The 22,663-nt window shown below is 41.3% G+C and overlaps 1 protein-coding gene and 1 long non-coding RNA gene across 7 annotated transcripts in view; one reads left to right on the plus strand and one right to left on the minus strand.

The window, feature by feature from the left end:
- ATF7 (activating transcription factor 7) overlaps positions 1-22,663 on the plus strand; it is a 95,226-nt gene that overhangs the window by 65,887 nt on the left and 6,676 nt on the right. For 5 of the 6 annotated variants that reach the window (XM_005206196.5, XM_059886667.1, XM_059886666.1 and 2 more), the window contains 8 exons: positions 3,717-3,835; positions 7,999-8,136; positions 12,245-12,402; positions 13,440-13,539; positions 14,069-14,182; positions 14,761-14,913; positions 17,755-17,952; positions 19,225-19,333. In XM_005206196.5, coding sequence (XP_005206253.1) covers positions 3,717-3,835; positions 7,999-8,136; positions 12,245-12,402; positions 13,440-13,539; positions 14,069-14,182; positions 14,761-14,913; positions 17,755-17,952; positions 19,225-19,333 — 1,089 coding nt within the window. The remainder of the gene's footprint in view (positions 1-3,716; positions 3,836-7,998; positions 8,137-12,244; positions 12,403-13,439; positions 13,540-14,068; positions 14,183-14,760; positions 14,914-17,754; positions 17,953-19,224; positions 19,334-22,663) is intronic. The other variant, NM_001192843.1, reaches the window with a different exon arrangement.
- On the minus strand, positions 212-19,764 carry LOC132345254 (uncharacterized). Its single transcript, XR_009494481.1, has 3 exons — positions 19,657-19,764; positions 3,186-3,319; positions 212-1,403 (listed from the first exon to the last, which is right to left on the minus strand). It is a non-coding gene; the product is annotated as an uncharacterized lncRNA (long non-coding RNA).

A 22,663-nucleotide genomic window follows, 5' to 3' on the forward strand; every position in this document is an offset into this window, starting at 1 on the left:
CACCTCCAGGGGATCTTCCCAACGTGGGGATCAAACCCACATCTCCTACATTGGCAGGTGGATTATTTACCTCTGCATCACCTGGAAAGCCCAATCTCTCTAAGTACTACCAGCCAAAGTGCTGCTTGAGACACAGAGGAGAAAAGAGAGAACCTCCTCCCATAGTTCTGTACATGAAGGAAGGGGCTTGCCCTACAGATCTCCTGTACCTTATTATTTGTTGAATATCTACTGTGTGTACCAGGCACTTTGCTGGGAGCTTGTGGATTGTAATTCCTGGAAAAAGACTTAAGTTGGGGACATTGTCATTAGTGATCCTTAAGAAAGCCTGGGGAAGGTCCTTGGAAGAGTGGAGAGGGCATAAACATGTATGTAGGCAACACATACTTAAATTTATTGTTGGGGCATGTATGTATGGAAAAAATTTTAGTATTTTTAAGTCAAGTATAAGTGAATAATACAAACAGCATCAGTACTCAGAGAATTATTATTAAGTGAAATTGATTGAAGAAGTTTATGCAACAGGTAAATTTGAGGCTCTTGAAAGTCCCTTGGACAGCAAGGAGATCAAACCAGTCAATCCTCAAGGACATCAACCCTGAATATTCATTGGAAGGGCTGATGGTGAAGCTGAAGGTCCAAAACTTTGGCTACCTGGTACAAAGAACCGACTCATTGGAAAATAAGACCCTGATGCTGGGAAAGATTGAGGGCAGGAGGAGAAGGGGGCGACAGAGGATGAGATGGTTGGATGGCATCACCAACTCAATGGACATGAATTTGACAAACTCCAAGAGATAGTGAAGGACAAGGAAGCCCAGCATGCTACAGTCCATGGGGTTGCAAAGAGTTGGACACAACTTAATGACTGAACACACACACCAAATTTGGGGCAGAGTTATCAAGCTGGAGAGGTTATTCCAAATGTGTGGAAATGCCTATGCCACCCTCCATGAGTGGGGAGAGAAAATGACACAGGACAGTCCCAAAGAGATAAACTGTTTTCCTGTTATTCTTTGCCTTCTGTTTCAGGGCATTCATCCCACTGCCCATTTCAGCTCTCCTATCTAGTCTGGTGATTCTCATATCTCCAAATTAAGACCTGGTACCTCACATGTATTTCAGCCCCTACTGAACACTTACTTGGCTATCTTTCTGTTTTCAGATATTCATGTCAGTGACTGTCAGTTAAGGAATTCCTTGTCCTCAAAACCAGCTCCTCCACTTTGATATTCAGTGATATCAATATTCTCACAATCTTGTATCGTTTTATTCTTTCTTCACTTCTGACTGTTGTGTTCCTTTCTGTGCTTCCTGCCATCCACCATCAGTGTGCTTGAATCCCTCCATAGTCTTCTAGCTGGCCTCCTTGACTGGTCTCTCATTCTAATCCATCTTGCATTCTGTTGAAAAACCAGACTTACTGAAATTCTTGTCCTCTGCTCAAAATCTGTCATTATCTTCCTATTTTCTCTTACTTTAAGGCTATTTTTATTTGGGTTTTCAAGCTTTCTATAACCTTGCCCTGCGGTATTTACCCATCTTTAAATGCAACTTATGTCCCTAACATGACTGTCTTTTGACCTGCACATACCTTTTTCTCCTCATCTATATATTGGTGCCATACCTGCTTCTCTCTGTGCCTTCACCTGCCTGACTCCTCTTAGCCTACTAATCTTTCTCTCTCATCTACCCTCTGAAGCCATTCTTTAAGGCCCAGCTCAAGTCCCAGTTCTTGAAATCTTTCCTAATTGCTCCGCCATTAATTTGTCTTTATTTCTGTAACAGTTTTATTCTGTGCCATACATGGCACATATCTTTTGTATACTGTGATACTCTCTATATAAATTAACTTTATTTCTTCAACTATAAAACATCCTCTTAGTTCTCTATGGCAAGAACCATACTTCTTTTTGGCCCAAACTCCTATACTTCTATCTCTCCCTCTCCCCCTCCCCCAAATGTACACACAGTTTATACATACAGCAGCAAAACACAGAAAGCATTCAATAAACACCTGTTGATTTCTCTGGAATCATCAGAGCAAGCTAAGGGTTTTCTTATATACATTTTCTGGCTGGCTGTTCAAGAATGGAAAAAGTTTATATGAGCCTCAGATCAGAGATCCATAAGGCCCTCTTCTGCTGTAACCATGCCCTTAGCTGCCCCGTCCTGTTCCACTTGAGTTGTGATTTTTTAATGTGCCCTTACTGAAGTACTCTCTATGCATAAGGGAATATTACCTCCACTCACCCGGGGATGGAGGGAAAGTGGCTTTATCGTTGGCCAACCAAAGCTGCCAGAGAACCTTTTAAAACTATTTTGGGAGGTTAGTGGTAAGTTTTCCAAACACTCTGATTCAGAAGAGGTTTTGTTTAAATTAAAAAAAAAAAAAGTTACGTTGTTTCCATGGAAAATCCCACTGGACTATTCCCAATTGATCATGCTAGGAGGAGTGATTTTAGCCCCAGGTCTCACTCCTTAAAATATTGTTTAAACATCATTCTATCCCTATCATTCGGTTTAGTGGTTTGGAATATGAAATGAATCCCCAAGGTGATTAGCAGCGCAAGGAAAACCGTCATAATTGAGTTAGGACCAGAGAACAAGATACAACTGACCTAAGAGAGAAAAGGGGCTTCCCAGGTGGCACTAGTGGTAAAGAACCTGTCATCGCAGGGGATATAAGAAATATGGGTTCAATTCCTGGGTCAGGAAGATTCCCCAGAGAAGGGCATGGCAACCCACTTCAGTATTCTTGCCTTGAGAATCCCATAGACAGAGGAGCCTGGTGGGCTACAGTCCATGGGATCACCAAGAGTCAGACACGACCGAAGCAACTTAGCATGCAAGAGAGGAAAACTAGAAAAACAGGATGGGGAGAGAGAAGCTCAAATCTAAAATTCAAGTTGCTTGAAAAGTTCCCGTGGGTTACCCAGAGCCTCCTTCTTCCCAAGGGCAGAGGCAGCGGGCTGAGGAAAGATTTGTGCAGCCTCTGAGAGGATATTTTGGCTGGCAAATCTAAATCCAAATATCCTGGTTTCCGGAATTTGCTCTTGGTCCCAGGTCTCCATGCAGTGAGGTCTATTGTTTGCAGTTTCCTTTTCTAGCTCACGATCTTGCTATCTTGTTCCCCAGCCCCTAGATGTGCCTGGAATGCCTTCAAGAAGGTAACAGACTCTTACCTTAGTGACAGCTGAAAAACAAGGCACCATTTCTTACTTGGTAGCTTTAGCAAGTAGACTCAGCCATCTGATCCTCAGTCTCTTCTCCTCATCAGATTTTAGTGTCCATCTGCTTACACCTACTCACTTCAGACCTAGCAGAGAATAAGTGTAAAGAGAAAATGTCACTTAACTGTACTTGATTTTCCCACCTAAAAGTTTCACAGACTCCACCTGGGTGGGCAGTTTTTGTTTTGTTTTGGGGGTGAGGGAGCTGAAACCAGCCTCTGAGAGAAAGGTGGTTACATATAGATAGCCACACAACGAAACATTGTTCTGTCGTCCCTCTGCTGGCCTTGAGGCAACACAGCACAGACACCCTCTGGTGGCCTAACACCAGTCTTTACTGACTAGTGCTCCATAAAAGCAAATCTGCCTAAACATAGAGATTCTTTCCAAACAGAAGAATAAAAATGTGTTCTTGATGTGCTCTCTAGTTTTAATCTCAGATCAAAACTAAAATAAAGGTTCCTTTTCTTTTCATGTCTACAGATCAAACTCCTACTCCAACTCGATTCCTGAAGAACTGTGAAGAGGTGGGACTCTTCAATGAACTAGCTAACTCCTTTGAACATGAATTCAAAAAAGCTGCAGATGAAGATGAAAAAAAGGCAAGAGGCGGGACTTTTGCTAAAAAACTGGTGGTGTTCAGATCTAGGCAACTTGCACTGTGCCCTGGGATAATTTGCATAATTGGTTAAAGCAACAAATTATGGGCTTGGTTCTATAGAACCAGATAATACTCACTTATCCTTGTCAGCCATTCAAGTCTTTAGGGTGTCCAGGTGATGGATAAGCACAAGTGTTGGGTCTTCATCAAAAACCAGTTTTCTTGCCCTTCTAGTGGACGTTGTTCAGTAATCTATTTTTTAAACTATTTTTGTTCTGGATATGTTACTCAAATTTTGTTATATAATGGTTTTTTTTTTTTTTTGCCAAATCCCACTCTTTTCTGCGCTAATCAGACTTCTCACTTGGATTGTTTTATTCAGTCAGCCAATCAGTAGACATTTACTGAATTTTGACTCTTCTTTGTTTCAGTGTATGTAACTCCTACCTCCGAGTAACTCTGTAGTAATAGTCAAGACATTAAGCTTAAGGAAGGATGTTCTTAAAAACCTTTCAAAGGAGATCAGCCAGGATGGTGAAAGAATCAGAAATTAGGTCACTTTGGGAACATTTAAAGAAACCGCTTTTTTTTTTTTTTCCTGCATACACATTTTATTGCATAGAAAGGATCATACTTGTCTCCTGTTTTATTTTCTTATTTTGATTTGGCCACACCCAGTGCCATTGGGGGAGAAGGCAATGGCAACCCATCCAGTACTCTCGGCTGGAAAATCCCATGGACGGAGGAGCCTGGTGGGCTGCAGTTCATGGGGTCACTAAAAGTCGGACACGACTGAGTGACTTCACCTTCACTTTCCACTTTCATGCATTGGAGAAGGAAATGGCAACCCACTCCAGTGTTCTTGCCTGGAGAATCCCAGGGACGGGGGAGCCTGGTGGGCTGCCGTCTATGGGGTCGCACAGAGTCGGACACGACTGAAGCAACTTAGCTGCAGCAGCAGCAGTGGCATTGGGATCTTAGTTCACCAACCAAGAATCAAACTCATGCCCCCTGCAGTGGGAATATGGAGTCTTAACCCCTGAACCACCAGGGAAGTGTGAAAAGAAATTTTATTGAAACAAAATTGCAGTCTTCAAATAGTTGAAGAGTTTTTGTGTAAGAGAGGGGTTAAACTTACTCTCTGTGGCCTAGAAGTAGAAATAGGATCAGGATAGGAAGCTATCACAAGGTATGTCCAATTATATGGAGGTCTCTTAGGATAGATATTGTGGAGAGGATTAAAATACTGGAATCACTTCAGATTCTGAGATGCTGTGATCCTGATTTTAACCTTTATATTCAAGATCCCTAGAGAATCCTTTAGTTTGGAAGATCAGAGGAAATAGTTCAAGAAGCAGAGTCAAAGAAAAATAGTTCCCATGGAATAAGGGGTTTGGGGGCAAAAGAAAAAGTTAAAGTTTACTCTATTTTAGAATTATAATTCTGGGTTATTAGTCACTACTTAAAATCAGGTATCTTTTCCATAATAATTCAGAAAAAATTCCAATATCTCTATCTCAGAACATACACATTAACACGTGTACCTCCCATAATTGCAGGGTGCAGTGAGGCATGGAATCTTACCAGAATACAGGAAAGTCAAGACTTAAGAAAAAATTTCCAGGGAGGACTCTTCCCCTCTAAGAGGGAGATAGCAGTGAGAGAGCTTATTCTTAGGTATGTTGATAAGGAGACCAGGGCCCTTGGAAAGCTCTGAGTTGTTATGGCAACAATCTGTTTCTACTGAGACCAACTTTAAGTCCAGAGCTAAGGATTACACAACAGAACAGCACATCTTGCTCAATGGTGTGTTTTTCCTTAAGCTCTGTATATAGTATATAATTATTATATAACAACAATGTATCTCGGAGGAGGAAATGGCAACCCACTCCAGTGTTCTTGCCTGGAGAATCCCAGGGATGGGGGAGCCTGGTGGGCTGCCCTCTATGGGGTCGCACAGAGTTGACTGGACTGAATTGACTTAGCAGCAGCAGCAACAATGTATCTTTCTTGGAGACATGCTTCCCATTAACAGAAACCTTCTGACTAATCCTATTATTTTAAGATTATGTTGTCCCAGTGGGTCTGATAAGACCTTTACAACCTTAAGATACTCTTTTGATCTATTGATGGTACCAACTGAAAAAGTATATAAAGCCCCACCCGAACTAGTGATTGGGGCACTCATTGCCCACTTCTGATGTCTATGTCAGAAGCTGTCTCTTTTCACTGTAATAAAACTTCTGCTACACAAAACTCTGAGTGATCAAGCCTTGTCTCTGGCCCCAGATCGAAATTCTCTCCTCTCGAGGCCACAAATCCAACACCATTCACTATAAGCTATCAGCAGGTAAATCAAAAGAGTTTGTGCACAATTTTTCCATCCATCTTAAATTATAAGAATGAAGTGTTCCTATCACTGGGGGTCCTTCCAAGTTCTATAGCTTTCTGTCATCTTCATTTCCTGTTATCTCCCACATATTAAAAGAAAGTGGGGGGAAACTCAGTGGCATATATTTGTAGTTCTCCTTTCAAATGGCAGAACTTGTGGTGGTCTGTTCGTCATTCTTTTTATCAGTCACTTGCTTACAATCTATGTGGTATAATTTTATTTTACAGTTTCTCTACTTTATCCCCCCTGTCATTTCTTCCTCGCCCCAAAGAAATCAGTCAAATTGTTTCCACCAGGTTGTGAAGGATTTTAAACCAAACTCATTATAGGGAAATTCAAGAAAATTAGCCTCCTTTTAAAGGCTCCAAGTCTTTTCCACTGCCCTTTTAGCTCAGTTGACACAGTCAGTCATGCCTTTACTCACTGGGCATCTCTTGGTGTTTCTCCCTGCTTGGTCAGGAGTGGTCTTCACCTCTTCTTGATGAGAAGCATAGGCTCAGTGGAAAATTATCTCCAGGAGTGTTTTATGAGCCCAAAACTTCTCTGAACCACAACTTTTCTAGGAGATGCCTCTAGGAGATTTTAAACTTGTGGTTGTATTTACTTAAGAGGCCTCTCCTTCCCACCACCCTCTGACTTCAGGGATCCAGGAATTAGCCCACTTGGACCTGACATCTGTGTAGAAAAAAATGAGGGCAGAAATTGAAACCATCTTTGCTGTTGCTCATCCTTATCAGATTGGAGAGAAAGAACCATTACCACCTTCTCTAATGTAGTAGATACCAGATTATCTTCAATTCACTCAAATACCAGGATTTCTAGTGATTAAAATAGCAAGGGATAAATTAAAAACAAGCTCCTCTTTCACCAAGAAGCCTAGGATGTGGGAAGAATAGAACCAAGAATCCACTTTGTCATGAAACTGAACTGCAATGCCAGCCTCCCTGTTGTGCAGTATCAGGGTCATCTTAGATGGTTTATTGTTCTCTTCAAAGCCACTTATGGCTTCCCAGTTCTGTGAGGTGATTGCACCACTGCCAGAAGAGTACTCTTTCCCTTCTAGTTTTCTCCAGTCCTGCCCCTAGTCCCAAGTTCTAGTTTCTTTGACTGATCAAATGATCAGCCTTTCCTTTCTTTGTTACCCCAAAACCCTATCTTCCTAGCTTCTAGCATCTAGCATCAGATTTGGGGGTGAGAACACCATCAAGCATGGAGAGTTCCCCAGAAAAGATATTTCCTCTTTCATTGACAGTACTTTAATAGCCAACTTTTTTTTGTTTGCTTTTGATAATTGGGTAACCTAGTCATTCTGATTGGCAGAAAAAGTGTTCACAGCTCTCTAGTAGCCAGTGGAGCTGGTTGAGAATAGGAACGCACTGGATTCAGAAATTGTTGTGCTTTCCTAAAAAATAATCATAGAATGTGATGAATAAATGACATCTTTTTTTTATTTTCTCCTTTCAGGGTCTTCATAGGCATTTAAAGGTTTTTTTCCCCTCCTTTCAGAATCTTTATCAGTGTTCATCCATGGTGAGGCAGGTGTAAATAACTTCATTTTATAGTTGGGAAACAGAAGCCCTGAGAAGTTAAACGATTTGGCCACAGTTGTGTGTAAAACCTGGGTTCCACATTTCTTTGACTTTCAGTTTGGTGCTTTGACCAAGGATTGAACTTCTTAGAAGTATATTCACTCATCTTTTAACTGGGAAGATATAGATTAAACCTGAAGGGAATCATGGGATTGAACTGTGCTCATTTCTCTCTTTTAACAGGCTGCTTCTGGGCCCCTTGACATGTCTCTGCCTTCTACACCAGACATCAAAATCAAAGAAGAAGAGCCAGTGGAGGTAGACTCATCCCCACCTGACAGTCCTGCCTCTAGCCCCTGCTCCCCACCGCTTAAGGAGAAGGTAAAGCCGTTTACCAAGAGTCATCTAAAACTTAATTGGTAGATGATGTTTTGATGTGATAGTTGTATAAACACAGTGTGATACAGAAGGATTGATTATGTTTAAATAAATGTTCATTGTTTAGAGGATTTATATAAATTACACCTATTCTCTGACCCAGCAACTCCACTTCTAAGTCTGTATGGAAGAGAAATTAGTGCATATGTCCACCAAAAGAAGTATATAAGGATGTTCATAGCAGTTGTATTCATCAGTTCAGTTCAGTTCAGTCACTCAGTCGTGTCCGACTCTTTGCGACCCCTGAACCGCAGCACACCAGGCCTCCCTGTCCATCATCAACTCCTGGAGTTCACCCAAACTCATGTCCATTGAGTCGGTGATGCCATCCAACCATCTCATCCTCTGTCGTCCCTTCTCCTCCTGCCCTCAATCTTCCCCAGCATCAGGGTCTTTTCAAAGGAGTCAGCTCTTCGCATCAGGTGGCCAAAGTATTGGAGTTTCAGCTTCAACATCAGTCCTTCCAGTGAACACCCAGGACTGATCTCCTTTAGGATGGACTGGTTGGATCTCCTTGCAGTCCTAGGGACTCTCAAGAGTCTTCTCCAACACCACAGTTCAAAAGCATCAATTCTTCAGGGCTCAGCTTTCTTTATAGTCCAACTCTCACATCCATACGTGCCCACTGGAAAAACCATAGCTTTGACTAGACGGACCTTTGTTGACAAAATAATGTCTCTGCTTTTTAATATGCTGTCTAGGTTGGTCCTAACTTTCCTTCCAAGGAGTAAGTGTCTTTTAATTTCATGGCTGTAATCACCATCTGCAGTGATTTTGGAGCTCCAAAAAATAAAGTCAGCCACTGTTTCCCCATCTATTTGCCAGGAAGTAATGGACCATTTGCCATGATCTTAGTTTTCTGAATGTGGAGCTTTAAGCCAACGTTTTCACTCTCCTCTTTCACTTTCATTAAGAGGCTCTTTAGTTCTTCTTCACTTTCTGCTCTAAGGGTGGTATCATCTGCATATCTGAGGTTATTGATATTTCTCCCCGCTGTCTTGATTCCAGCTTGTGCTTCTTCCAGCCCAGCATTTCTCATGATGTACTCTGTATATAAGTTAAATAAGCAGGGTGACATACAGCCTTGACGTCCTCCTTTTCCTGTTTGGAACCAGTCTGTTGTTCCATGTGCAGTTCTAACTGTTGCTTACTGACCTGCATATAGGTTTCTCAAGAGGCAGGTCAGGTGGTCTGGTGTTCCCATCTCTTTCAGAATTTTCCACAGTTTATTGTGATCCACAGAGTCAAAGGCTTTGGCATAGTCAGTAAAGCAGAAATAGATGTTTTTCTGGAACTCTCTTGCTTTTTCCATGATCCAGCAGATGTTGGCAATTTGATCTCTGGTCCCTCTGCCTTTTCTAAAACCAGCTTGAACATCAGGAAGTTCACGGTTCACGTATTGCTGAAGCCTGGCTTGGAGAATATTGAGCATTACGTTGCTAGCATGTGAGATGAGTGCAATTGTGCAGTAGTTTGAGCATTCTTTGGCATTGCCTTTCTTTGGGATTGGAATGAAAACTGACCTTTTCCAGTCCTGTGGCCACTGCTGAGTTTTCCAAATTTGCTGGCATATTGAGTGCAGCACTTTCACAGCATCATCTTTCAGGATTTGAAATAGCTCCACTGGAATTCCATCACCTCCACTAGCTTTGTTTGTAGTGATGCTTTCTAAGGACCACTTGACTTCACATTCCAGGATGTCTGGCTCTAGGTGAGTGATCACACTATCGTGATTATCTGGATCATGAAGATCTTTTTTGTACAGTTCTTCTGTGTATTCTTGCCATTTCTTCTTAATATCTTCTGCTTCTGTTAGGTCCCTACCATTTCTATCCTTTATTATGCCCATCTTTGGATGAAATGTTCCCTTGGTATCTCTAATTTTCTTGAAGAGATCTCTAGTCTTTCCCATTCTGTTGTTTTCCTCTATTTCTTGGCATTGATCGCTGAGGAAGGCTTTCTTATCTCTCCTTGCTATTCTTTGGAACTCTGCATTCAGATGCTTGTATCTTTCCTTTTCTCCTTTGCTTTTCGATTCTCTTCTTTTCACAGCTATTTGTAAGGCATCCTCAGACAGTCATTTTTGCTTTTTGCATTATTTTTTCTTGGGGATGGTCTTGATCCCTGTTTCTTGTACAATGTCACGAACCTCCATAGTTCATCAGGCACTCTGTCTATCAGATCTAGTCCCTTAAATCTATTTCTTACTTCCACTGTATAATCATAAGGAATTTCATTTAGGTCATACCTGAATGCTTTAGTGGTTTTCCCCCACTTTCTTCAATTTAATTCATATTCATAATAGTAAAAAAACTAGAAGCAGTCCAAATGTCTTTCAACAAGGGAATAAATAAATGGTGGTATATTTCTAAAATGGAATACCACATGGCATTAAAAAAAGAATAGACTAATGATATATACAGCAATGTGGACATTATGTTGAACAACAACAAATTTCAGACACAAAAGTACGTACCATGTGAAGCCATTTACATCAGATTCAAGAATAGGCAAAACTGGGACTTCACTGGCAATCTATTGGTTAAGACTCTGAGCTCCCAATGTAGGAGGCACGGGTTTGATCCCTGGTCGGGGAGCTCACATCCCACATGCCGTATAGCCAAAAAAAAAAGTAAAGAAGAGGCAAAACTATTTGAAGATGATAGAATTCATCTTCAACTCTTTACCTCTTTTTTTTTTTTATTTTTTTTTATTTTTAAGTGGAGGAAACCCTTTACCTCTTGAGGGAAGGTATGAATTAGGAAGGAACACAGGAGAATGTTCTGGGGTGCTAAAAATGGGCTTTGTTTTTATTTTACATATGTATTTGTGTTTTATCCTTTAAATTTATATACTTTATGTATATTGTACTAGATCATATATTAATAAGTGAAAATGAAAAATCACATAATTCATAAATTGAACATTAAACCATTTAGGAAAAAAAATCTTCCCAAAGGAACATTTTTAAGTGATTCGAAGGAAATATTTATCAGAATTCTTAGTGTTACTTTTTTGAAGCAAACACTTTGTGAGATTTTTTTTTTTATAAATTTATTTAAATATAGTACACATACAGAAAAGCACATAAATTGTGAGTATACAGCTTACTGAATTTTCACAGTCTACAGTGTATATAACCAACACTTTGAAAATATTATCAGAACCTCAGGAGTCTCCTTATGGCCCCTTCCAGTCTCTACTGTGGTTATTATTTAGTATCCACTGTGGATAGAGCATCTGTACCTCATCTTAACCTCTCCAAAACTAGTTTGCTAACATCTCAAAACTATCCCCTCCATAAACATTGCAGCTATCCTCCCCTCCTCCTCTTTCCAGCAGCAGCCAGGTCCTAGAGGCTGCTTAGAGATGTTTTCAGGGCCACTGTGGGCACTGGCAGTCTAAGGTCCTAATGGGTTAACAATGGGAAGCAGTTTGTTTTATCACAATATGGTCATTATTCAGACTTCCGTAGCCCTTTTTTTAAGTGGTCTATGGGAGATACTAGATTGCCTTATTGCCAGTCTTATGCTTGTCTTTTCCCATTAGGGATCAGTGGACACTTGAGCATCAGGTTTAGAATGAAAGTACCTAGATTATGAAAAATTATAATGCTCCTGGGGTTTCCCTTTTGGTCCAGTGGTTAAGACTCCATGCTTCCCCTACAGGGGATACAGGTTCAATCCCTGGTCAGGGAACTAAGATCCTACATGCTGCACAGCATGGCCCCCAAACAAACAAAAATTATGTCACTCCTTAGAATTTATATGATACTGTAATGCTTCTACAGAGATTTCAAGTGGTCTTCCAACTGTCATCCCACTCATATTGCCATTATCCCTGGAAGGGAGATAACCAAAGGTCTTAACTCATCATTCCTTCTGAATGGGTTAGTGAGGTGTGGATCCATGATCACCATGGAATCAGGTCACGATTTACCTTAGTAGCCTGAGTGCTCTTTCCAATAAATTGATACTAGATTTTACCGGCTCTGTATTTCCCTATAAGCACCCCTTAAAGCATTTTGTGATCTGTTGGTTCTTCTCCCCAGGATGTTGCCCCAAAGCCTGTTGTGATCTCTACTCCCACGCCTACCATCGTACGCCCGGGCTCCCTGCCTCTCCATTTGGGCTATGATCCACTTCACCCAACCCTTCCTTCCCCAACCTCCGTCATCACACAGGCTCCCCCATCTAACAGGCAACTGGGGTAAGTATAGAGAGCAGGGAGAAGCAGCAAAGCTTAAATCTCTTTGCTCTGTATGAAATTATTTTATAAAATAGAGACTGTTTCTGAATTCTCAAGGAAAACAAGTTACTGAGATTGTGTTTCAAAATGAATTTTTTTCACTCCATAAACAGAATCTTCGTTACCTTTTTGGTAGGCAAGCAAGTATTTATTTGAGCGTGTACTTCCTTAATTTGGAGGTTTAATACTTATTCAGCCTAAAAGAAGAATCCTTTGAACTTTAGGAAGTTCATTATACTGGTTGAGGTCACACAGGGAAGTATATATTTAGTTCTTGGCCTCAATTTTATAGACGTTTATGGAGGAACTACTGAATGAGGGGCTGAAACCCATTAAGTCATCTTTTTTAAGTCTGGTTGTTCCCCTGAGTCCCAGTTAAGGCTCTTGGTCTTTGCTATCCCTAATTTTGTCTATTTGTCTTCACTCCTAGCGTGGCCCATGCAGATTTCATAATGGGATGACTTAAGATCCTGTCTCCAGGTACCCATGGGTTAAAGAGGCTGTTGTCAGGCTTCAGCCTCTGAAAGCTTATTGTTCTCTAGACCCATTAAGAAAAATACAAAGGAATGGCTTCCTTCTTAGAGTAGAACAAAACATGGAAAGGAACAGGAGTAACTTACTCAGATTTGGCTATCATATGACACAGCCTTGCAAAATGGCAACTTTGGTAGAAGTAGTCCTTATCTAAGATAGCACAGAATTTATACATGCCAGTGTAGGAATGTTTATTTATTTGTTCTAAACTCAGTAGTTAGCTTCCCACCCACTTGAATTCAGTGATGTTTGCTTAATTTGCAAGGTGTAAAGGTCTTGCCATTTCTCTCCATCTATAAGGTAAGGTAAGTAGCGTTCCCTGCTTTATCTGCCATCATGAGGGTGTCAACATTTTACAGTGTTACCATAACTAGAAAAGACTGGGAAATCTGCTATAATTACAGGAGGAAGATCATTGGCAAAAGAGTCTGTATTGTGAGCATTTCACTTTATATCTCCTCTAGGTCTCCCACCGGCTCCCTCCCTCTCGTCATGCATCTTGCTAATGGACAGACCATGCCTGTGCTGCCAGGGCCTCCAGTACAGATGCCTTCTGTTATATCGGTGAGTTCTGTAGTTGGGGCAGCCAACCCTACCAACACACGAACCCCTCCCTTCCACCTGAATGCTCATAAACACACATGAGCCCCAGGGAAACATGGGCTCTGGTCTGTATTAGTTGAGCATGGCGGCCTGCCCATACTTTTCACTAACCTCTGCCAATCCAGCACTATGGAACACTAGACAAAGGCTCATCTGGACCGTTGGCTCCTGGTCTAGGAATTGATCTTGCCAGCCTGCTGATTGGCTTATTTCACTTGGCACTAAGTACCTCACAAATTGCCCACCACTTTCCTCAAGACACAGTCTCAGCCTTTCCCATAGAAACTGTCACAGCACTGAAGGATTAGATCCCCTATCCTGTGGTGCTCCATGAGGGAAGGTATTTCCCAGACTTTCTGCATGCCCCATGGACAGGGTGCATAGAACAGGCCCTAATGTGCCAGCCTCAAAAGCACTTCATTTGGGGAAGTTGTTGCCCCACTAATAGCATTATGTCCCCTTCTGATTTTTCTTCCTTTTCTTGATCTAGCTGGCCAGACCTGTGTCTATGGTGCCCAACATTCCTGGTATCCCTGGCCCACCAGTTAACAGCAGTGGTTCCATTTCTCCCTCTGGCCACCCTATGCCATCAGAAGCCAAGATGGTAAGTACATCCCAACCTGGAGCAATGCTGGCCCCTCTGAAAGAAGTGGTATCTTCTGGGGCTTGCAGAGCTAAAAGACCTACCCAGTTGCCGGGTCTGGAGAAGAATAGACCCTGATTCATGACTCTTATCTCCTCTCTTCCACCTTTAGAGCCTGGTACACAGGCCATGGCAGTGAAAAGAAGCAGCACAGATTGTTTGGATGGAACTCTTGCTGTTTCAGTTCCAGGGTGACAGATGGAGGGTGGATGAGTGGGCAGGAGAGCTGGCCAAGAGGTGAATAACTGCGTAACCAGCCCCTGGCCAGGTTCCAGGGTAGAGCTTTCATCTGGACTCTATCGGTTCAACAACCCCCACCCTCCAACTGTGCCCAGGATGATAATGAGGGAACAGAGTAGGTATTTTAGGGATCATGGGCACTCTTTCTCTCTATGTCATTTTCTTTTAATCCCTTTGTTAAGGGAAAATCACTGTGGGAATTTTGTCTGTAAGGCCAGTAATAAAATCTAAGCCCACTTTTCTCACCCTTAATAAAATCTCACCTTTGACAAGCTATTTTTTCTTATCTTTTACCACAGAGACTAAAAGCTACCCTAACCCACCAAGTCTCCTCAATCAATGGTGGTTGTGGAATGGTGGTGGGGACTGCCAGCACCATGGTGACAGCCCGTCCAGAGCAAAGCCAGATCCTCATCCAGCACCCTGACGCCCCATCCCCGGCCCAGCCACAGGTCAGTTAGACCCTTGATGGGGGAACCAGCTTGTCGCTGTTACTCTTTAGGTCATATCTGTTTTTTCAAGGAGCAGGAAAATGAAGGAGGAATGGATTTCAGCCTTCTGGGCTTCGACTTGCACTTTGTTTCTTGTTGACAGTTTGACAGCAAAATGCACTCTGCTTTATCTGTCCTTTTGTTAGACAAATGCAAGCAGACTGGATAATGCAGAACTGCCACAGAGGAGGTCTCAGTTTTTGTTTTCTGCTTTTTTGTTATGTCTACAAGTGAGTGCTCTATCTGTAGAGCCCTCTAAAATGTGACCGAACCTCATTTCAAGCTACTTTATACAACAAAGTCTCTAGTCTCTCCTATCTTAACCCCCACCAACCCCCCAAAAAACTTAACTGATTATATTTATACAAAAATCAGATACAATATATTATACAACAATATATTAATAAAATATGATGTCACAGCATTAAGATGGCTCAGTAAACAAACACATACCCTGAAAAACACTTTTTCCTTATCAATTTAATCTTTTTTTATCAGGAGAAATTAAAGTCTTAAAAAAGCCAGAGAGATCTTCTTTAGAAGCCCAATTCTTTTTTTTTCAAGGAGGCCTCAGTTTTACTAAGTTTCTTTGGAAACCGAGTAAGCCTTGGTTTCATATTGTCTGTACTGGTTAGGTGACAACAACCTGGTATTAGTTTGTGGAGTTAGGTCTTTGGCCCATCCCCTTTTCCTGATGTCACCACCTGCTTCATCAGTTACCACCACATGTCCTAACATTTAATGACCATATGCTGCCTTAAAGCTTGGCCAACAACAAAAGCTTTCATTTGAGTTTTCTTGTTAGAAGCTAAGCCTGCCCACCTTCCTGTAACCCCTTCTGATGCCAGTCCCTTCTAGAAATGGTAAAGCAGCAGCCCCCTTGCCCAAACTGTGCTGCTTCCCCTTGAGGAAATGACATGACTTCGTTTTTAGTTACCACTAATTCCTTTCCTTCTTATTCTTCCCAAGTTTCTCTTGGTCTGTTCTCTTACCTCCATTCCCTGCATGTATTATTAAGTTGCCTATGAGAGAATAGGAATCCATCATTTCCTTTTCCCCATTCTCCCCCTCAATTGCCAGTCTTTACGTGTGCACCAGTGAGCTTAGAACAAAGAGCAAGTTGAAAATCACAAGAGAATCTATGTAAACTTCCCTTAGTACAGTAAGAAGCAGCAACCCCAAGGCCTGTAGCTCATTAAAATGAGTTTGAAATTTCTTCTCCACTTTTTTTCATTTGGGGGAGAGACTATTAATCTGAATAATTAAAATTATCTCTTCATTATCTGTATTACTGGAGACTATGATTCAGTAGGGCCTAAAGTAGAATAAGATTCTGTTTTCTTATGAGTTTATGTTTATCCTCATGCAACTGATTTGAGCTCTGGCATTTGGAAACTACCAATATAGATGTTCTCTAATAGCAACAGATTCGGGAAGAATTAATTTTTGGCATTGTTTTACATTACATAGTTTCTTTTATACAGATGGCTAACCTTTCTATATTTTAATTTTGGCCATTATTATAAGATTGGTCTATCTTCTTTGAGTACATACCAGCTAACAGAAAAGGAGAATGATTCAAAAGTGCTTTAGAAACAAGAGACATCAGCCTAAAGTTTAAAAACAAAAGATAAAGGCTTTCCTATTGGTCCGGTAGTTAAGAATACACCTTGAAATGCAAGGGATACCAATTTGTTCCCTGGTCTGGGAAGATCCCACATGCCATGGGTCAGCTGAGCTCGTGCACCACAACCAGTGAAGCCCGAGTGCCCTAGGACCCATGCTCCACAGCAAGAGAAGCCACCGTAATGAGAAGGCCTCACGAAGCAACTGGAGAGTAGACCCCACTTACCGCAACTAGAGAAAGCCCACGCGCAGCAACGAAGACCCAGCACAGCCGAAAATAAGTATTTTTTTTAAAAAGATGGTCTCGGGGACTTCCCTGGTGGTCCAGTGGTTAAGACTTCACCTTCCAATGCAAGGAGTACAGGTTTGATCCCTGGTCTGGAAGCTAAGTTCCACATGCCTCGAGACCAAAGACACATTAAAAAAAAAAAAAAAGCTAAATCGAATAAGTTCAATAAAAACTTTAAAAAATAAAAAAAGATGGTCTTAAATCACCAATTTGTAAAGGGATTTAAAAATGTTTTTCTCTTTAAAAACAGAACAAACAAAGCAGGAAGCAGGGCCATTGTTGAGTATGACTAATAACTGATTATAAATAAAAAGAGTATACTAGGGGTTCCCTGGTGGCCTAATGGCTAGGATTCCAGGCTTTCACTGCCACGGCCCAGGTTTAGTCCCTGGTCAGGGAACTGAGATCCCTCAAGCCTCGTGGTACAGCAAAAAAAATATGCTAATTCATATATCTCCATGATAGCTCATATCTCACTGATGGTAAAATCTCTTCTCCTTTTCTGAAACTTACAGCATGCAGTTGTTTTGTCTGTATTGCTTGGCCAAGTCAGTAATTCTCCAATTTTTTATTCCACAGTCTCCCTGAAAGTTCCCCTGACACTTCTCCTGATTATAATTTCCCTGCCCACCATATTCACTGTTAAGAAACAAAAAATGATCCTAGTTTCATTTTTGTCTGTCTGTCTCAGAAACAATCAGTTTCCAACTGAACTATAGTTTGTCCAAGTATGGAACTGAGAAGACTGAAAGGAAACAGGAGGCAGAATGAGGAACTACTGCAAAAGAGAAGCTAAGGGACAGAGTGAGGAGACTTGCTATGGTGACAGAGGCTGGTAGATCCTTTAAGCAGATCTTCAAGTAACTCCTCTTCCTTCTGGGCAACAGGTCTCACCAGCCCAACCCACTCCTAGTACTGGAGGTCGACGTCGGCGCACGGTTGATGAAGATCCAGATGAGCGGCGACAGCGCTTTCTGGAGCGCAACCGGGCTGCAGCCTCCCGCTGCCGTCAAAAGCGGAAGCTGTGGGTGTCCTCCCTAGAGAAGAAGGCTGAGGAACTCACTTCTCAGAACATTCAGCTGAGTGTGAGTGGGTCCTGGGTGCTTATTAGGATTGTTGAATCTGGAAAGTGATGTTGAATCATGAGAAAGTGGGACAATATAGTAGAAGATGATAATTCTTTAAATTAAGATGGATTCAGAACATATGCCAGGAAGAATACAGAACGAATGTCTTAACAGTCAGACTTGAAATCTCTTCCCTGGGGACTGGAAAGGACACTCACCATCTAATCCCAAATCAGCTACAGAATGAGTCATCCATAGACCCTTTTGGATGAAGGAAAATAAATGAAGTGCCCCAGGGTGCTCTCTTTTAAATCATCAGTAAAATCTGACTGGTAGTGGAACACCTAGAGGGAAAGTATTTGTCCAGATAATGCAGCTTAATAAAATAAAGAAAGAAAGAAGGCCTCTCTGACCTTCTGAGATGGCCTAACTCTGTCTATGAAGTGTGTTTCTTCCCCGAATGAGCTTTCTTTCACTTAAGAAAAAAACCACACAAGTACAAATAGAACAGTTATAATCCAGACATTTTCTTGAATATCATTCCCTTCTTCTGATTTTTTAAAAATACTCAGTTACAAAGGTAATATATTTATATAATATATATGTAGTATATACATACATACACACACAGAAGTATAGATTAAAAATAAAGTCTCTCTTCAGTATGTCTTTCCCAGTCTCATTCTATTCCTTGTAGATAAGTTTGTACCTACCAGATCTATATATATTTCTAATATTTTTTTCATTTTTTAGCTTTTGTTGGGGAGCCATAGAGGGACTATATGTCTGTTTTAACATGAAACAGTTATCTTCTTGAGATCTAGTCATGTATACAGAGAACCTACCTCATTTTTTTCAATAGCTGTACAATGTAGCATTCTATAGTTTGGTTATAAGATTCAGATATTTATAATGTTTTTAATTTTTTGCCAGAACAGCAGTGCTGCAGTGTACATTGTATGCGCTTGAGTAAATAGCTCTGTTAAATAGATTCCTAGAAGTAGGCTTTACTAGTCAAAGGACATATGTATTATTAATTTTTGTACAATCATATTTACCCTACAAAGGAGTAAGTTTTCTGTGTAAAATTCCTACTATCATTGAAAGCAGCTTCTGTCACTGAATTTGTGGCCATGTTGGCCCTGGGCTGTCTGAAGCCTTGCTGGATCTTTTCTAGATTCGAAGGAGAAAATCCAGGCAGCCTTCTGTCCTCACTCTGAGGATAGTCACTGGGGCTTCAAGAGTGGAGCATGCATTTTCTTCATATTCTTTTCTTACCTTTCTCCTCAGAATGAAGTCACATTACTACGCAATGAGGTGGCTCAGTTGAAACAGCTACTGTTAGCTCATAAAGACTGCCCAGTCACAGCACTACAGAAAAAGACTCAAGGCTATTTAGGTGAGTGGCTCACAACCTAAGCAACGTCAGTCAGTCAGTAAACTGCATGTAATGAGTGTCTCAACTGTTGATAATTTTATAACCCCATTCTGAATGTTCTGGGGGGCCCAGACAGATGAGTGAGCAGCCTTTGTGGAACAACCAGTCCTGCCAAAAAAAATTTTTGACAACAGCGTAGTTATCCTAATTAACTATCCTTATGGAGATAAAGGGTAGCAATATATATTGGGTACCTGTTCTGTATGAGGCACTGAACCATCTTCCCAGTTCTCTCATGAAATAGATATTACTTCCATTTCTACTCACTCATATTAGTCTCTTACCTGAAGTTACACCGCTGGTGAAGTGGCAGACCCAGGATTCACATCCAGCTCTTCCTTATTCCAAAGCCACCATCTTAGTCTAAAGAGGATATAACAGCAGATGATACCTTGGGGTTTGTCAAGCATTGAGATTTGGTGATATGTTTTATCTTTCTAATGACAGGATAATGTTGGTTTCTTCTTGTAATCTGTGAACGCATAATATAGGGCTAGGAAGAGCTGGTCACAGTCATGCTCAGGATAAGCACAATCCTGAAATTAAAATTACTGTGAATAATTTGTTTATGGACAGTAAAAACTAATCATTTCCCTTTACAAATTAAATTCATAGAAATGTTGGCTATCAAATTTTGATATATTAAATTATTTTTCCACTAACTCTCTTTATCATTTCAAAGATATGTTCCCATAAAAAGAGAGTGACCACATCACCAATTTTAAACATCTTTATTTACATTTAATTTAAATAAAAACTCATTGGAAAAGACCCTGATGCTGGAAAAGATTGAAGGCAAGAGGAGAAGGGAGTGACAGAGGATGAGGTGGTTGGGTGGCATCACCAACTCAATGAACATGAGTTTGAGCAAACTCTGGGAGATCGTGAAGGACAAGGAAGCCTGGCGTGCTGCAGTTCATGGGGTCACAAAGAGTCAGACACGACTTAGTGAATGAACAACAATTTTAATTTTAATGTGTACTTCAGAGTACATTCATTCATCCAGCAGATATTGATTGAACCTGTCCTAGGCACTGTTTTACATGCTGAGGGCGTAATATGGAACCAAATAGATTAAAGTCCCTGCCCGTAAGGGGATTATATTTTAGTGGGTGAGACAGACAATAAACGAGATAAGTAGGTACAATATATATTATGTCAGATAAGAGTAAGTGCTTAGAAGAAAAAAAACAAAACAGGGAAGAAGAACATGAAATGTTAGCAGCAGGGTTGAAATTTTAGATGAGGTGTTTTTTGACTTTTAAGGAATTGAGAGAGCTAGCCACACATTAATATGGGAGAAAAGTACTGCAAGCAAGAGCAGCAACAAATGCAAAGACCCAAAGTGGGAGCATGTCTCACACATTCTAGAATCATCAGGGAGGCTAGTGTGGCCAGACTGGAGAGAATGGGGACTAGAGAGTATTTGGAGATGAGGCAGGAGGAGCAACGGGAGCATTTTTCTGGAGGACCTCATTGGTCATAGAGAGGACTTCAGGTTTCGCTCTGCTTTGGGGACCCACTAGAGGGTTTTCGGCACAATAGCAACGTGACTGATCTGACTTAGTTTGAACAGGGTCACTCTGTAGAGAATGAGGAATGAACGGGCAGAAGCAGGCAGTCTGCTTAAGAGACTGTCACAGTTATGAGCAAAAGAGGATGGAGCCTTGTACCGGTTGGTGGTAGTGAAAGTGGTGAGAAGGGATATAATTCAGGATAGATTTTGAAGTTAGAGTAACAAGGTTTGATGATGGCTAGATGGGACAGTATATGTGAGGAAAAAGAAGAATCAAAAATTGCACCCCCCAAAAAAAATTGCATCAAATTGTTTGGCCTGAGCACCTTACAGGAACAGAGCTGCCATTGACTGAGATGGGGCAAGTGTAGGAACAAGTGGACTCGCTGGTGTATTAGGAGCTCAGATTTGGAAGCCTCTTAGGCTTGCAGGTGGTGCTGTCAACCAGGCAGTTGTATGGGTCTGCAATTCCAAGGAAAAGCTGAAGGTACAACTTTGGCAGTCAGCAGAAGATGGTTAGTTTTTAAAGCCATGAAACTGGATGAGATGCTATTGTCAAGACAGAGTGCATAGGTAGAAAAAGAGAAGTTCCGAGACTGAGCCCTGGGTACTCCAACATTTAGAGGTCAGGGAGATGAGAAGGGACCCATAAGAGACACTGAGAATGAGCAGCCAAACAGGTAGGAGGAAAACCAGCTGAGTTAGCTGGGTGTGGTGTTCTGTAAGCCAAGATAAGAAAGTATTTCAGGGAGTTTAGTGATTAGCTATTTCAAATCCTTTTGATGAGCTAAGGAAGACAAGGACTAAGCATTTATCAGTATGAAGTCTATATACAGTAGGGTTTCTATTCAGTCCCTATAAGAACTCTGACAGGTAGTTAGTCTTTGAAATCACTTGTTACAGCAAAGATATATTTAGTTCCTACTGGGTGGTGTGGACATTGCAGTGAGTGCCTGACACAAGACCAGCGAGACGCTGTCCTATCTTTGAGAGACTCATAGGTAAGGTAAGCACAAATGTGCCGAAGAGCCCCTAGACTGGGGACTCCTGAGGACAGGAAGCCTGTTTATTCTTTGTATACCCCAGTGCCTGGCACACAGCCAATACCTGGTAAATCTTCAGTGAATAAATGAAGTATGCTCTGAAAGCACAGACAATGAAATAGTTAAATTTCCTGAGCATAACAAAACGAAGGCTTCACAGAGGAGGTAATATTTAAGTTGTGAAAGAAGACACAGGCATTTATCAGGAGGTCAAAAATACAACCAACTGTTGGAATTTGCCCTTACTCTACACATCTCTGTTTAAAGAGCCAGAGAGGCTATCCAATGTTTAATGAAACTCCCTGAATGTTGAGCAGCATGTGGATATCTTGAGCCAGATAGGCTATCCAATGTTTAATGAAACTCCCTGAACGTTGAGCAGCATGTGGATATCTTTGTATGCACCTCAGACACTTGTTTAGTAGTAAAATGTTACTGTCACTTTACATGGAGTGGTATAACTCAGAGTAAATGTGTTAAATCATTAATGCCTAGCTAGTTGACAATCAGGAGGGTCTGACATACCTCATGTAGTTGGTTGTGTTAACAACCTTGGCCAAGGACTGGTCATTCATAACATGATTTGAGTGTAGAAACACTGGACTGGAAGAAACACAAGCTGGAAAACACTGGACTGGAAGAAACACAAGCTGGAATCAAGATTGCCGGGAGAAGTATCAATAACCTCAGGTATGCAGATGACACCATCCTTATGGCAGAAAGTGAAGAGGA

The sequence above is a fragment of the Bos taurus genome, chromosome 5, assembly GCF_002263795.3.
Source record: "Bos taurus isolate L1 Dominette 01449 registration number 42190680 breed Hereford chromosome 5, ARS-UCD2.0, whole genome shotgun sequence".
Lineage (NCBI taxonomy): Eukaryota > Metazoa > Chordata > Mammalia > Artiodactyla > Bovidae > Bos > Bos taurus.